This window comes from Parasteatoda tepidariorum, chromosome 1 (genome assembly GCF_043381705.1).
Source record: "Parasteatoda tepidariorum isolate YZ-2023 chromosome 1, CAS_Ptep_4.0, whole genome shotgun sequence".
NCBI lineage: Eukaryota > Metazoa > Arthropoda > Arachnida > Araneae > Theridiidae > Parasteatoda > Parasteatoda tepidariorum.
The window spans coordinates 29,266,133-29,281,842 of NC_092204.1; the positions used below are offsets into that span (position 1 = coordinate 29,266,133).

Sequence of the window (15,710 nt, forward strand, 5' to 3'; positions counted from 1 at the left end):
TAATAATAAATTAAATTTAACTTTATTTTTTTAAATTAGAACTAAAAATAATCATAACATTTTGAAAAAAATTGAAAAATCATTGTTTTTCTTAATTTCTTAAAATTTATTTTCAAAAAATCCATTTTAAGGGGACCCCTAATCATTGAGGGCCCCAGGCCATGGCCTAGTCTGGCTTAATGGGTAATCCAGCCCTGAATTGATGTTAGAATTATTTAATTCGAATTTCAATAATTGATTACGGTTTTGGACAATTCCCAGGTGTACTATAGGAATATTCTAGTTTTTTGTAAAAAAATTGCAGCTTCCCCTGATTTTTAAGAGATAAAATGAAATTCCCCGAAAATTCCAGGTTTTCCCTGACCTGTGGGAACTCTGATTAACCATTAAAAAACTACATTGATTGAGACTGGGTGTGACAAAAACTTAAGTGGCTCGATTTCAAATTTTTAAGAAAAAATTTAATTATCTTTTCTTATAGTGTTCAGGTTGCTGCTGCAGGCCGAAAAATTGAAGGATGGCAGGCCACAGGTTGCACATCTCTAAGATGAAGAAAAAATCTTATTTTGGAAAAGGGAGAATTAAGAACTTTTTTAAAAACACCCAATGAAAAAAAGTCCCTTTAAGGGTTCTTAAAAAACGAAAATTGAAAGTATGTTAAGCAATTTTTAAAAATGCTATGCAGATAAAAACTACTGCTATTGACTAAGAAAGAAAGTTTTCATACTTATAAGTAATAATAAAAATAATTTAAAAAATGTAAGAAATGAGATGGTAACAGTTTTATACCATTCGGATTACTATTATTCAGCACTTTATTTTCAGCTTTTAAATTCAAATATTGTAAATTCAAATCTTCAATAGTATTCCTACTCCTTGTTTTGATTCCATGCTCTTGACACTGTTCTTGAAGCTGGTGAGAAAAAATTGCAGTAATTAAAAAATAAATTAAGAGCATTTTTTCTATCATAACATATACAAATAACATCATGTAATTTAACACATAGAATATGCACATTTTGAAACAGTGATCATAACAGAGAATCACAGGCAGATTCACAAAGTGATACTCAAAACCTCACAAATCTTTTCCATCTTGAAACTTGAGGCATGACTGAGCAATGATTTTATAGACCCCAGACCAGGACGAAACTTATTGAGGACCCTCAATTTAAAATTTTAGTTTTTGTATTTTCTTGTTTGTAACTAAAGAAATTCTTTGTGATTTTCTTCTAAAAAACTAATTAAAAGACAAAAAAGATTTTGACCAGGTTCTAGGACAATTGTCCCTGTCTTTATTCCCGTTAAATAAGGTCTAGACTTGAAGTAATATTTTTTGAAGAAAAAAAATATTAACTCTGAACAATTTATAACAAAAAACATTTCTAGTTTTTGCAATATTATAAAGAAAAAGATTAAAATAAATGATTTTATGTTCACAACATGCCAAAGCTGTATGATGTACAATGCACACAAAAAAATGAACTAAACATTCTGAATAACTTTGGATCTAATGATAGGATTTACACGAATTAGAACTCAATCTCAATGGATTGAGGGGGAGACCTCAAATATGCTAATTAATCACTGCAGACGATATTTTATATTACAAAATCAGACACAAATACATATTTTTGTTGAATAAACATCCTTCTTTTTACGGATTTCTGCTCCTCAGAATATAGGGGGTAGCTGCAATCCCCTTTCTGGTGTATTTCGTCATATTTCAAGAAATATTTTAGCAGAAGGAAACATTTTTACACAAAATTATAAAATTTGTTTATCCAAAGATAATTCCATGAGAAAAATAATTTAATAATTATGTATTTCATTTAATAATAGTCAAAAATTGTTTGAAATGTAAGGCATAAAATTTTTTCTATCATTTTAAAGCATGCAATTTTATATGGCAAAAAAGAAAAGTTGAATGAAATCTGACAAATTGCTTTTGAGAAATCGAATTTTAAAAGTCATAAAACTACAAATTTTACATAAAATAACATTCTTTTAAATGGTGTAAAAATTTTCAAACCATACAATTCAACAATTAAATAAAATAAGAAAAACAAAAATAACTATTAAAATTTTTTTTTTGAAATTTATTATTTTTGGACAAACTTATTTTATAATTGAGTGAAATTTTTTTCCATTGCCCTAAAATTTTTTCGATATGACGAAATAAACAAAAACTAAAATTAACTGGTCCAAACTACTTTGCACAGCTCTCCTGAACAAACTATTGCAACCATATTTAAAAGCAACCATACTTAACTACCCCTTACATTTCTAGGGTCAGAAATCCAAATCTGATGAAAAAAAGGTATGTTCACTCAGAAAAAGTACATTTTGTGTCTGATTTTGTAACTTAAAATATTGCTGGTGCTAATTCGAAATATTGCTGGTGCGCTCGAGTTAATTCGAGCATGCTAAACAGGCTAAACTGTGCACACTCCAGATAATTCGAGCGGCATTGTATTTTATGCTGCTATAATTTTTCACACTCAAATATAATCGAGAATTGAAAATAACGATGTGAAAGCTAATAAAAAAACTGTTTTATTGATATTCATCATTTACATAGCATTGTAAGTTATAACACTTACTCAAGAATAAAATACACAGAGATGCCAACTTGCTCCGGACAGCAAATATATATTTTAAAGTGGTAGTTTATAAATTGTGATTCTTGGATTAATAAATTCAATTTAGTAGATTTTTATCCACCACTATTTCTAAATATTTTGTAGGCCTATATAATTCACCACTTTATAGTACTTATGTCATGCTATACCTTTTAAAAAACAAGCAAAAATATTCAAATATTTGCAAAATTCACTTTGTAGTTACTTTTAATTATTTTGGCGTGTACGGAGCAGTTGGCATCTCTGAATATAGCCCTTTTCCATGGAACAAAAGGGCAATCCACCAAAAGAAAAAAACATTGTTCTAAAGTGTGACATAAAAAAATTTGATTTTTTTGGGCCAGTTTTTTACAAAAAATCTGTGCGTTAAGGGGCTAATTACTATGTTTTAGGTCACATCCTTGAGCTATTAAGAGAGTGTTGTAGTATGTGAAAATACGACTATTAGATCATAAGTTATTCAGGGAGTTAATTTTTTTTTGTTTGCGCTGTACATACTATTACAGTGTAAATAAGGTTAGCTGTAAAACAACACTTTCTTTTGTCATATTGAAAGAATAATTCAAATTGTATGTGACTCTAGTAAAACTCTGCAATTCATTTAATGTAGTTTTAAATCTGTAGTACCACATTTAAGATAAATATAAAAGCTCGATTAAGGAAGAACATCATGAAGGAATTGTGCGCTTTAGAGTGAGGGACTGGTAATAAACAAAACTTTACCTCTGATACTTGTTTTCTTTTCTTTACTATCATTTTCTGAAGAGCTTGAGGATGTATGTATTTTCTTTCAGACATCATATTCTAGGGGTCTGTCTAGATTTTTTTTTTGAGAGGTACCTATTTTGTGAAAATTTAGACATAATTTGTGAAAATAAAAAAATATATTAAAAAATTAACACAAAAATAAGGTAAAGTAAGAAAATATTTTCAAAAATTGTCACTACAAATAAAAATCATTTATGACTGGTAAGCTTCTATATGTTTTTTCTCATATATTCAAAATAAATTTTGATATTGTAAAATTTTGGGCTTAAAATTTTATCCAAATTTAAAAATCCATAAAAATCTTTCTCCATAGTTAAATTTCACCTTGGATTTAATAAAAACATGCATTTAACAGTACTAGCACTACAAGTTATTTCTATTATGAGAACATTTTTGACTAGGTCACACAAAAACAAAATTTTAAGAGGCGGAGAGGAGAACCTTAGAACTTGCTTTATTAAAAGTATTTTGTGAAACTACCGTTCTTCCTAAAGTTGAATTTGTGAAGGTGCTGTTAAACAGTAGTAAATTTGTCCTGGACAGACTCCTGTATTCAAACTAAATAAATTAAAATATTATAAATAAGAATTTTTATATTAATGTTTACTGTCTTAATTAAAAGACTACTAGAAATTTTTTCACCTTTACTGCATCCAAATGAAATATGGCAGGTTACTTCTAGAGTAGAAAAAACCATCACAGAAAGAATAGAATTCTGCCAACCAGGGTTGGCAAGTTTTTGACACACGACGGTTTTTACTGTCATGTCAAAAACCCATAGTTTTGGTAAAATAATTTTGAGTATTTGGTAAAATAATTTTGAATCTTCTCGAATTTTGGACTCATTTATACTAAACTTAGAAATCGACTGAGCAATGAAAAATGCGCAAAATTAGTCACTTGCTATCGTATGCTTCGGCACAGTGACCCCGACTACTGAACATGTAATTTTGTTTGTAATTAAGTTTTGTTTAATGTGCTTTTTCAACTGAATAAAAGTTTTTAACTTGACAAAATAGCAGTAATTCTTGACTTAGAGTTTGTTAGTAGTTACAAGTTTTGAAAGTTTTGTTGAGCTTATTTCTATAGTTAAGAAACGCCAAATTTTAAATTCTTTTTAGTTCTTGAATTTATTAATAGTTCCAAGCTTTTTTGATTGTTTGTTTATTTTTAACAATTAAGAAGTGCAAAATTTTGAATCTTTTGCAAATCAAGCTATTATGATAAAAGTAAGTATCACTATATTCAATAAGTATATTACAATATTTCTGTATGAATGTATATCCTTCTATAAGAATACATGTATATTGTTGCAAATTCAATAGCAATCATTTACAACATTCATTTATAAAGGCAATTATGTGAAAATAATATATTATCCGCTATATGCCATAAATGAAAGAAAACAGTAGGTTTTTGACAGTTTTTACCGGTAAAAACACAGTTTTTACCACTGCCATGTCAAAAACCAGATTTTGACGGAAAAAACCCAACCCTGCGGCCAACCAAGTGGAAGGTCTTTTTCAAAAAGTAATATATCTCATATTAAAAAACTTTTGTAATATAGTTTATGTTTACAATCTAGTTTAAATAATAGTATTCATACCCAAGCTAATTAATACATCACTTTTAAATAAAGGGAAAACTATAAAGCAACAATGGAAAGAAAAAAATAATGGAATTTAAAATTAAATTTTATAACTATATAAACAATTGTTGAAATATTGTAATTAATATAACTTAATTAATAGATCACACACTAAGCAAGCAATCTATTACTAATCACATGTTGAATTCACATTTACAATTAGTATACTAATATTTATAATTATTGTTGAGTGTGAATACGAGGGGTAATTTTGACACAAAGTGAAAAATCCTAAAAAGTTTTAGTGCAAAAAACTGATATCAAGATATCAATATATATAGTATATACATGATTTGTATTTAACATTAGTTTTTGAAATAATATTTATTGTTAATCTACCTACAAATGAAGAATATCACCCTTTATAGTAACTAATTTAAGAAAATCTTAGTTCCTACAAAAGTCTAGATGTTGGATTTTTGAAATTGCATGAGTATGAATCGTGATATATATTGAATTTTAAAATTTTGTGAATATGAATTGGATTTTAAAAACATGTATACAAACAACTAATCGCAATGCATAGTTTTCAAATCACAGAAAAATACGAAAATCGATTTTGATATTACAAAAGCGTGTATACAAATTGGAATATTGGACTTTGAAAATGCATGAATACAAATTTTGACATTGGATTTTAAATTCATGTGAATACAAATCACAAAATTGATTTTAATAACAAGTAAATAAAAAATGGCTACTTTGGATTTTTAAATCATGTGAATACAAATTACAACATGTAACTTTTAAATCAAGTAAATACTTAAATCGATGTTTGATATTTAAACAGCGAGAATAAGAATTGCAATATTAGTGTATTCCGGCGCATTCCCAATCTCATGATGCCCTCTAGCGCACTTCAAATTGGATTTCTGCTCATTGGCGGAAGAATAATATGTATGTAAATTCTTGTTAAAGGGAATTTAAGAAAATTTAATTTTGACATTTAAATTGCGGAATCCTGTGAAAATTTCTTTGGATAATAAGTTTTCGATTAGCAAAAGTTCGAGAATCAATTGTCTTAAAAAAACACAGAATTCCATGATATTCCCAGAAAAAATATATGCAATGCTCCTAATATTTAGACCCAGAAGGATAATACGGAAAGCCCGGAATTCCAGGGTACACCTGGAATACTAAAACTGAGTCTTAGATTATATGATAAATTGATTTTAAAATTTTATACAAAACTAAAATAACATAAAAAGTTATTTTCTTTCCTTTTTTTAAAAAAAAATGTGAAAAGCTTTTAAATAAATTAAATTTAGGACTGAATTTTAATTCTTAATGTTTTTTGCAGTGGTGACCAGGTACAAAATGTCAATATTGATTGCATCATTCAAATTTCTTAGTGCTTGGGAAATTTTTGATTTTTCAAAAAAAAGCTAATTAAGTTGTCAATTACGATGTACATCTGCCATATTGAATCCACTTATAATCAGAAATTATACGCAAAGTTGTATTTTTAAATTTAATGCTATTACGAATAAAACTGTCTCAAAGTAATTTTAAAAAAATAAATAATCCGAGCCCGTGCTTCATTCACCACTGTGCAGAATGGGATAAAATCATAAGTTGGGGGAAACAAATTATGTTTGAGCAAAAGTATTGGCATACGATTTTTTCTACCAAAAAGAAAAATATATATTCTTCTTGATCCTGAAAATTACTCCAACATAAATTTTTCTAAATAAATCTTGTATTTTTTTAATTTGATTATCGTAAATTCACTTAGATATGTGGTATAACTAATTAGTGTTACATTAAGTCCAGTGTGAAACAAAAACATTCGTAAAATACAGATTAACACATTTGTCGCCGGATCACATGATATTGAGTAACAAAATTCTCTCTTACAGTTTGCGTCATTAAGTAGATTAATAGATAGCTAAATGCATATTATCATTTATTTTTCCAGAAAATATATGTCCTCATGACATATTGTTTATAAAAATAAACTTATCGTAAAATTTAATGGGGTAGGTAGCTAAAATAAGAAAATTTAACTTTCATTTTATCCTTCTAAATTATCCCTTTTCAAAGTATAACCATCTGTACTCGGCTGGCAATGAATGTGTTAAACTCGTGCCCAAATTTCGTTAAAATCTCTGAGAGTAGTATAAAAACTAATAAAAGAGAATTAAATTATTCAAATAATTTATCTTCTACCGTTATCCTTTTTTCCTGAATGATTACAATTTTGACAGTTTTTGAAAAATTCTTTAAATAAAAAAAAAAGAAAAGGAATGTTCAAAATGAAATATATTTTTTTAAAGGAATCTAAAAAAAAAACATCAAATGTTGCTTCAGGTTTATATTAATGCTTTAGTTAGAAGTTAGGCATAATTTTAGAAGTTATCAAAAATTAACCAATACCTATTCTTTTTTTTTTTTTTTTTTTTTTTTTTTTTTTTTTTTTTTTTTTTTTTTGTCTTCAAAGGCGATAAAACATCTACATTTTTTATCCACTTTCCCATTTATTGATCAGTTACTCCTCCCTAACTATAAAATAACTTGACTTGAATTTTTAAAACAGCTCATTTTATAGTAATTTATAGTAATTTTATAGTATTTTAGCTTTAAGTTTTCTAAGGGAAAAAATTAATCATAAAAATTTGTTAAGATTTTCCCTTGGCAAAGACTTGAAATTTGGTTAATTTACTGGCTAGTAATTAAGTCCTTGGCGCCAGCCTTGAAAATAAATAAAAATTTTAAAGGTATGATGATGGAAATATCCCCCAAAAATTCTTACTTTTTTTAGTATGATCCGAATGATAATATAATATAATAAAAAATAATATTATACCACTCTGTATTCCTCTTTTGTAAACAAATAACAAATTAGCGCGAAAAGTTTAAATCGAAAGATTTCAGTTGCTTATTTCTGCAAGTATTCATCAAGTAAATGAAAGAATCTTTTTTGATGGACCGTTCTTCTTGTTTGCGATTCAAGCACACCCAATCGCCTCTAAGAGAAAAGGAGAACCCGATTGGTTAAGTTTGAGCCAGAAAATATATTTCACCAATCAGCTTCTGATATGGTGCAGTGATAACTTTTACTTCTGATCGATTGGGAGATTCGCTACTTATTTGTTCGTTCCTATGAAGTGGGCGTATGCTTCAGGTGTTCCGTTTTGTATACGTTCGTTCTTGCAAATTATGTTGTTATTCTGTGTAATATTTACAGTAGTTTACTTTCCATATCCAATGGTTAGATCAGAGAAATTATTCCTTTTTGGGTTAGATGTTCGTGGAATTTAAGCAAAAGTAAAAATTCCATGATGACTATTTAAAATGTGAAAAATGGACTTCACTAAGAAAATAAAATCTCTCGTAAATTTAAAACAAGTACGTTTTATTTATTCTAAACAAAGATTTCATTACACAGAGGTTTTCAATTTAGAACTAGAATTTTCTCATTTGCAAAATACTATAACCTCAAAAGCATATATTTTTAGCTCAGGAAATAATTTTTTCTTATAATGATGTATTTACTGTAGATAAAATCTTCCAGTTTCCCATTATTTCAATCTCGATTTCTTACTAAAAAATCTCACATTTATGTATTTTCCCATATGTTCTGTAAAAAATTTTAAAAATTTACAAAATGAGTATTTTTTTATGCGATGATCACATAAAAGGCTCATATAGAGTCACTAAGAGCTGTGGATCATTCATCTTCTGCTATTCATTTTGAAGTCGTAGTCTTTGTTTCTAAGGAAGGTACCTTCTGCTTCGTTTTGTTTTTTCCCTTATTAATTTTCAGGGATTATGCCAAAAAATCAAAAATTTATACCTAAATAGAAAATAATAAATTTGCCTTCAGTTTGCGCTTTGAAATGAATCTTATTTAATGGTCCAGGCATGAGGAAACACTTGGAAGAACGTCAATTAATGTTAGGTTTAAAAATTAAAGTGCGTAATATTTTTTTTTATTACATCAATTTATCTAATGGACTGGTCACTTGCTCAGATCAGAGACAAATAAAAAAAAGCAACTCTTTGCTTCCATCAAGTAAACTTCTTCTACCTACTCATTAAAACAAACAAAACAAAGCATGAGATTAGTTGTCAACTATCTCATTAGCAAAAAACCAACTCAGCAGCTTAACGAGACATGCAATTCGTTTCACAAAACCCTGAACCTGAAGGCTGAAATGTTTCTTTTAATTACTGAATTATTTTTTATTTCTTTTTGAAACAGCACTTATTTGAAAATTAATAAGGTACATTGAACTTTGTTAAATATTTAAAAGATTCTAGCTTTATAGAATTTTTTTACAACAGCATACAAAGTTATGTTCTAAGGTATATGAATACAAAAGATGTTTATTTAAATCAACACAAGGACAATGCATTTTTTTGTTATAATGATAATAGTGTATAACAATTCAATTGGAAGTTTTAATTTCCTTAATTTATTTAGTTTTGAGCAATATAAATTGAATTTTATTTTGCTATTCTCAAAACTTATGGGAAAATCATTTTACAATGCAAAATTTTTCTTTTACTTAATTTCTGGATGTATTCCAGACTAGTCGCTCTTCCATTGATGTCAGAAGTCTGGATTCGCCTGTTGAAGAGGAAGAAATAATTCATGCAAAGGTTGGTATTTGATTCAATAGTAAATTAAATAATTTTTTTAAAAATTAATCTTTTTTTTATTTGTAATTTACTTTTTAAGAGGATTTTTTTGACAGAATTTTTTTAAAAATTATATTGTGTTTTATTGTCTAGCATTACTAACTCTCATGCTATTGCTAGGTGAATAATTATTCTTTATGGGAGTTTCTATGCAATATTTAATTTATTGTAATTAGCTTACATGCTGTACTTTAGATGCTTATCCCATTTAACTTTTTATTCAACTATACTTAGGCTAAATGACTTCCCTTGTGTCAGATGTGCAAAGATCAAAACTGATTTTTTATGCACCTGCTCCTGTCCCCCCCCCCTCCCCACCAATGTGGTGTTTGGATTATGCTTGTGTTTGGGCAAATAAATCTGATATAACGCTCAGGAGAGTGGAAGAAGCAAAGGTTTCACCTTTAATATCTTCACTTTTTTCCCCTTCAAGTTAAAGTGCGATTGTCTGGTATAAATTTGTTACTGTACAGTGATATTTTTTTAAAGGTTAAGAAATAACCCTTTTTGTTTTGATTAGCACTGGATTTTCATATTACTTTTGAAACGATGCACGGAATTTTCATACATGTTTATTTTAAATTTAAGTGTGATTGCCTGGTGTAAATTTGCTAGGAATACACTAAAGTTATGTGGTTTTTTTTAAGGTTAAAGAATTACTTGGATGTTTTTTTATTTTTTTTTTTTATCGATCTACATTGCCTGGATAGATTCTGAACACTTAAACTAAATTTAAAGTGATGTGCAGATCCCAGCACTTCAGGTGTAAATTTTTAGTTTTAGATGTTTTGTCTTAAATAGCGCCCAGAAATTTTGACTTTGCTTTATTAAAACTGTATATTTGTTATGTGTGGAAGGATTTTATATGCCTTTGTAAACAATTTCAAAATTAAATGTTTTTATTATTTCTGCTTGCTGTAAAAATTGGCATAATTTTAAGGTATTTTGATGGAAAGAAATAAAATACATGCTTTATAGGTGAATAACTTATGTGTTTATTAATGTATGGTTTTTATAATATGTATGTTCGTCGTTGTTAAATTGTCGTCTTGTGCATTTAGATTGCTACATTTTTATGAAACTTGCAGAGTGGTAACAAAACAGGGATAACACTAGGCATAGATCTGCTGCTATTGTTTTTTTTATTTTATTTATGATATGCATGTTTTGTGTTATCAAATGACTGTGAACTACTGAACATTGAATTTAATAGGGTTGCAATATTTAATTCTGTTTTTGGCATGAGGTGAAAGTAGCTCCAATAAAAATGTGAATTTTTTATTTATTTCAGCAATAGCACTTGAAATACATCATTCTTCAGATTGAAACACACAGCATAAACACTAGTGAAGGAACAAAAAACAAGTAAAAATATACAGTAATAATAAGCATGTAGCATTAAACAATAATTAAACAAATTCAAAAGTTAATGCAAGGGCTGTAATTTTTATGTAGCCTTTTAGTTTTTCTCATAGATCTGATATGCTTCAAGATGTTTATCACACAGTCAGTATTCCATAAAATTCAATTTGGGATAGATGATAATCCAAATCTATGTAATTACTCTGCTAGGCAGTCATTGCTTACTTCAGGTCTAAAGGTTGGCAAAAAAGATATTTCCAAACATTGGGTGCAGACACGTAGCAAATCAGTTCCCTAAATTTTTTCAATAAATTTCCAATTATCATCGCTGTATTGTCTTAGCTAATAAATAAATATATTATGATTTATCTTAAATATATGTAATATTTTTTAGTGCAGAATATTGGTAATTTATTACTTAATTTTGGATAATATTTTTTTCTTTTAACCAGGAAGCAACACTATCTAAAAGTTGGAATAATCCAGAAGTTGAACAAGATATCTTGAGCTCCATAAAAGAGGTTTTTTATTCAGATGAAAATTTTGATGCAAGCCAATATAAACTTAAGGTAAGCTATTTGAAAAATTTAGGAAACAATTTTGGAGGTGAATACTCCTGTTTATGTTTTTTTTTGCAGCAGCAAAAGTGTTATAGATAATTACTGTTGTAGGGTCATTCCATGTCAGTTCATCCAGCCATGGCAGAGACCCTTTCAGATTTGCATGAAAATTTATATACTTGTGAAATTTTAATGCAGATTTTGGGCAGCATTTTCAAAATTGAATTTATTATAAATTTAGAACCCCCTGTATTTTTAGCTTTCTAAAAATACTTTAGTTTAGTTAGTATTCTAATTATTTACAAAGTTATAGCAGTTTTTATGCAAGGTGATGACAGTGGATAGACTATTGATTTTAAGTCTTTAAATGCAATCAGAATCAAAAGATGTCAAAATTAGATTTTTTCACCACCTTAAGCACAATATCTCATATTGTTTTTAAAATAATTGTCTAAAATTTTTCATGAGTGTTTATGATTATAGCACACATGTTTTGAACTACAGACTAAGTTTTTTCGCAAAGACCAGTGAAAAGTTTTAAAATTTTGCTTTTTTAATTACATTGATTCCTAACTTAGTTGTATATGCACTTGCTTTTAAGATAATGGTTCAAAACATAGTTGATAGCCTTCTAAATAAAATCCTCAAAAAATTTTTTGATTTGGGTGATAGATAATTTTTTTTAATAGTTTTTAGTGTATATGCAGAAAAAGAAAAGTATTAAAGTATACAATCAACTATTTTATGATTTTCATTTTTTACATATTTTATAATGTCTTATTGAACTGAGTGATTGAAAAATGTTATTTTTTTATAACTAAAATAAATGTGAATAGATTAATAGCTGTATGTATTTTTAAAACATTTTTAATCTGGTTCAAATGTTTAGTTTAAAACTAAAGTTGGAATACATTCAAAGTTTTTTATCCAACATTTAAATATCTTACGGTTTTCGCTATATACATATATATTTTTAGCAGAATTAAACTTGTTCATTCTTTAGGAAATTTCTGATGTTCCCGATATCAATGAGATCCGTGCAGAAGAAGCAAAATTGAAATTGCAATTAGACGTGGTAAGTTTTTTCTAATTTTGGTGTACTCGTAATTATTCTTGATGATAAAACTTTAATTTGAATCATATCTATAGGTTTCTAAAAAACTATCAGCACTCATCTTGCAAAATCAGACTGCTTTAGCCGAGGAGTTAAACCATGTCACACAAATGCAAAAATCTTTGGAAGAAGCGTGTGGTGTATGTGTTGAAAGCAGAAGGTATTATTATTTATAACATTTACTCATAAGGATAAAGAGCATTCATTTTAGTGCAAAAAATAAATAAACCATGCATAATTTACTTAAATTTCTTAATTATATTCTGACATTCTTAACCAAGTTTCTTTTTATTTGCACACCTTCTCAGATTTTTTGTACACCAGCAAATTATTTTTTACCTTCTAATTTGTACTCTGACTATATATTATTTTAAGGAGTATCAAAGCAGTGAGTTTGCGCTCTTGATATCCTAATTCTGTTGATTCAGTATAGGCAATGTGGAGCCCTGAAATAGTGAGTTTGTTGGGGGGGGGGATAACCAGCTGGTATAAATCAAAAGTATACAGATAGATTGTTAGAGCAGAAACCTGGAAACAGACTAAGATCGAAATACAAAAATTAGAAACCTTTCGAAACAAATGTTTAAGATTTATTTTTAAAATTTTCTGGTCTTACAAAGTACCAAGTCAAAATCTATTAAAGAAAGCTAAAATAAAAACAATAGAAGATAAAATTAAAAAACGAAGATGGAGCAGGCTTGGACATATCCTTAGAATGCCCAAAGAAATAATTACATCTGTCGTGCTTACATGGGCCCCTGATGGTAAAAGAACAAGAGGAAGACCCAGACTTACCATCCAGCTCATGTTTTTGGGCGAATTAGAAGAATGTAGAATATCTGGTTGGGAGGAAGCAAGATCTATTGCTAGAGACAGGAGGCGTTGGAGGGATATGCTAGAGGCCTTAAGTGCCCAAAGGCATGTAAAGGATAAGTAAGTAAGTATACAGATGGTGAATAATTGAATAATTTTTGTATATCTAGTGAATAACTTACATAATTCAATGATGAGTAATTTTATGTTATGTGTTATAATGCATCTTAGTGTTACTAGTATAGTGCATTTACGTAGCAATATAGTGCAATGTTTAAGATCTGTTCATAGTCTAATACGATTATTGTTGAACTAATGAGTTACTCAAAAAAATTTTTAATTTATGAAAATGAAAGATTATTTTCTTATAATGAATAAATATTTCATTGAATTATATATTTTCCATTCTGGTCTAATACCTTTTACGATCTTTTTGGCAGTAGCATGATTCCTTTTGAATCAAATGTTTGTTCTTTGCTGGCAAAAGACTGATCATGATTTTGATCTAGATTCTTTATCTTTTTTACACTATGACCTCTTGCATTTAACATAGTTGTAGGTAACTCACTTCTCATTCTCAATGATGGTGTGCTTCAAGAATAAATCGTTTCCTTGAAGCGCACCAAATCGTAATTTCAAGCAATGTAATGTGAAGCAAATCACAGACTTTAGCACTATGGACAAATTTCTTTTAGTAAGAACATGAGGAATCCATTTATCGAGTTTTGAGATTAAATCTGTACTTTTGAAATTATCATTAACAGTTTAATTGGAGGAATTTCAGTGATTGTAAGAGTTGTCATTTGCCAGTTTGCATAAATTAATGCATTTTTTGTGTGTTTATCAGCTTTAACTGACTTTACAGAGCGTGGTAGAACTGGCTTTCCAGATCTTAAACATCAAAATTGCCCATCGAAATTTTGTAAAATAGTTTTGGCACTGCTGCAATGTCAATGCATTTTCTCCTTTTGTATCAAATGTTTTTTTCCTTGCTTGAACAGCATTTTTTCTCCTTACAATCGTAAAAAAGTAAAATATACTAAAAATGCTGCTTTTTCAATTCTTCATTTGAAAGATCATTAACCAAACACTGGTGTGCAAAATTAATTGTACTTTCTCACAAGCCAGCTTTGCTGTATCAGTTTTCAAAATATATAATGACTATGTGACTTAAATGTTAATTTGATTGTGAAAAATTACAATTAAGTCCTCTGTTGGAAAAAAATGGAATTGCTTTCCAAACAACCCAATGTTTACTCCACCGCTGGTCTTTTAGTGTTGATTGAGGATCTTGTGTGCCTAAAGTAAAGCATCAGATTATGAATTTAATAATCACTAGCTGAATAATTGTGGGCATGACGTAATAACAGTAATTAAAATGACTTTAAAACAACATACACAAAACTAATAACGTACAAATAACACAGTTAAAATAACGGGATCTCAAAATCATGTGTAAAAACATAGAAATAATTGAAAAGAAAAGATAAAAAATACTTAAATTTAATTAAAATACTTAAATTTTAATTCAACTAGATTAGAGAAGATCAACTTCAATGCTGTAATCACAAATAAAAAGTTGTAAGAATCATAAAAAGTCAGGTTAACATAAGCATTAATAAAAAGCAACACTGCAAAATTAAATGAAATAAAAAAGCAGATGATAATTTTTATAACCTTTTGGAGATGATTGTTTTCTTTTTATTTTCACCAGATGGCATTTTTAATGTTTTTAACATAATATTAATTTAAGTATTTTTATGTTGACTTATTAATAATTACTTAATTATTAATAATATAAATATGAATGCTGAAGAAGGAAAATAATTTTATGACATCTAAAATGTATTTCTGCTGGAATTGAAGAATCAAGAGGACTAACATGAACCCATGACTTGAAATGTTGTGGTGTTTATGCAAGTCTAAGAAAAAAAGTTTGACCAATGAGTAACCAGTAATTGCAATCGAAATTTTCTCAGTTTTGTAACTAGTTATCATTTCATGCATTTAAAACATAATCACTTTTTATAAACCATTTAAAAGTTCATTTGAATTGTTGTTATTTTATATTCAATGAATCCCAATTTTTTTACTGTCTATGTGAGAAGTTTAAAGATTTTATTGAGTCTTGCTACAATCCAATCATGCAATGTTTTTTC

General features: G+C 28.0%; 1 protein-coding gene and 1 long non-coding RNA gene across 3 annotated transcripts in view; one reads left to right on the plus strand and one right to left on the minus strand.

The window, feature by feature from the left end:
- Nucleotides 1–770: 770 nt before the first annotated feature.
- Nucleotides 771–7,944, minus strand: LOC139425058 (uncharacterized). 2 transcript variants are annotated; one of them, XR_011636267.1, is made up of 3 exons: nucleotides 7,865–7,944; nucleotides 3,366–3,482; nucleotides 771–913 (listed from the first exon to the last, which is right to left on the minus strand). It is a non-coding gene; the product is annotated as an uncharacterized lncRNA (long non-coding RNA). The 2 variants fall into 2 exon arrangements; XR_011636266.1 differs by having other exon boundaries at nucleotides 7,811–7,937.
- A 175-nt stretch (nucleotides 7,945–8,119) lies between these two features.
- Nucleotides 8,120–15,710, plus strand: part of LOC107446404 (vacuolar protein sorting 50) — a 38,716-nt gene continuing 31,125 nt past the window's right edge. The window contains exons 1-5 of the mRNA XM_016061034.4: nucleotides 8,120–8,406; nucleotides 9,592–9,663; nucleotides 11,517–11,633; nucleotides 12,628–12,699; nucleotides 12,774–12,898. Coding sequence (XP_015916520.1) covers nucleotides 8,362–8,406; nucleotides 9,592–9,663; nucleotides 11,517–11,633; nucleotides 12,628–12,699; nucleotides 12,774–12,898 — 431 coding nt within the window. The 5' untranslated portion in view covers nucleotides 8,120–8,361. The remainder of the gene's footprint in view (nucleotides 8,407–9,591; nucleotides 9,664–11,516; nucleotides 11,634–12,627; nucleotides 12,700–12,773; nucleotides 12,899–15,710) is intronic.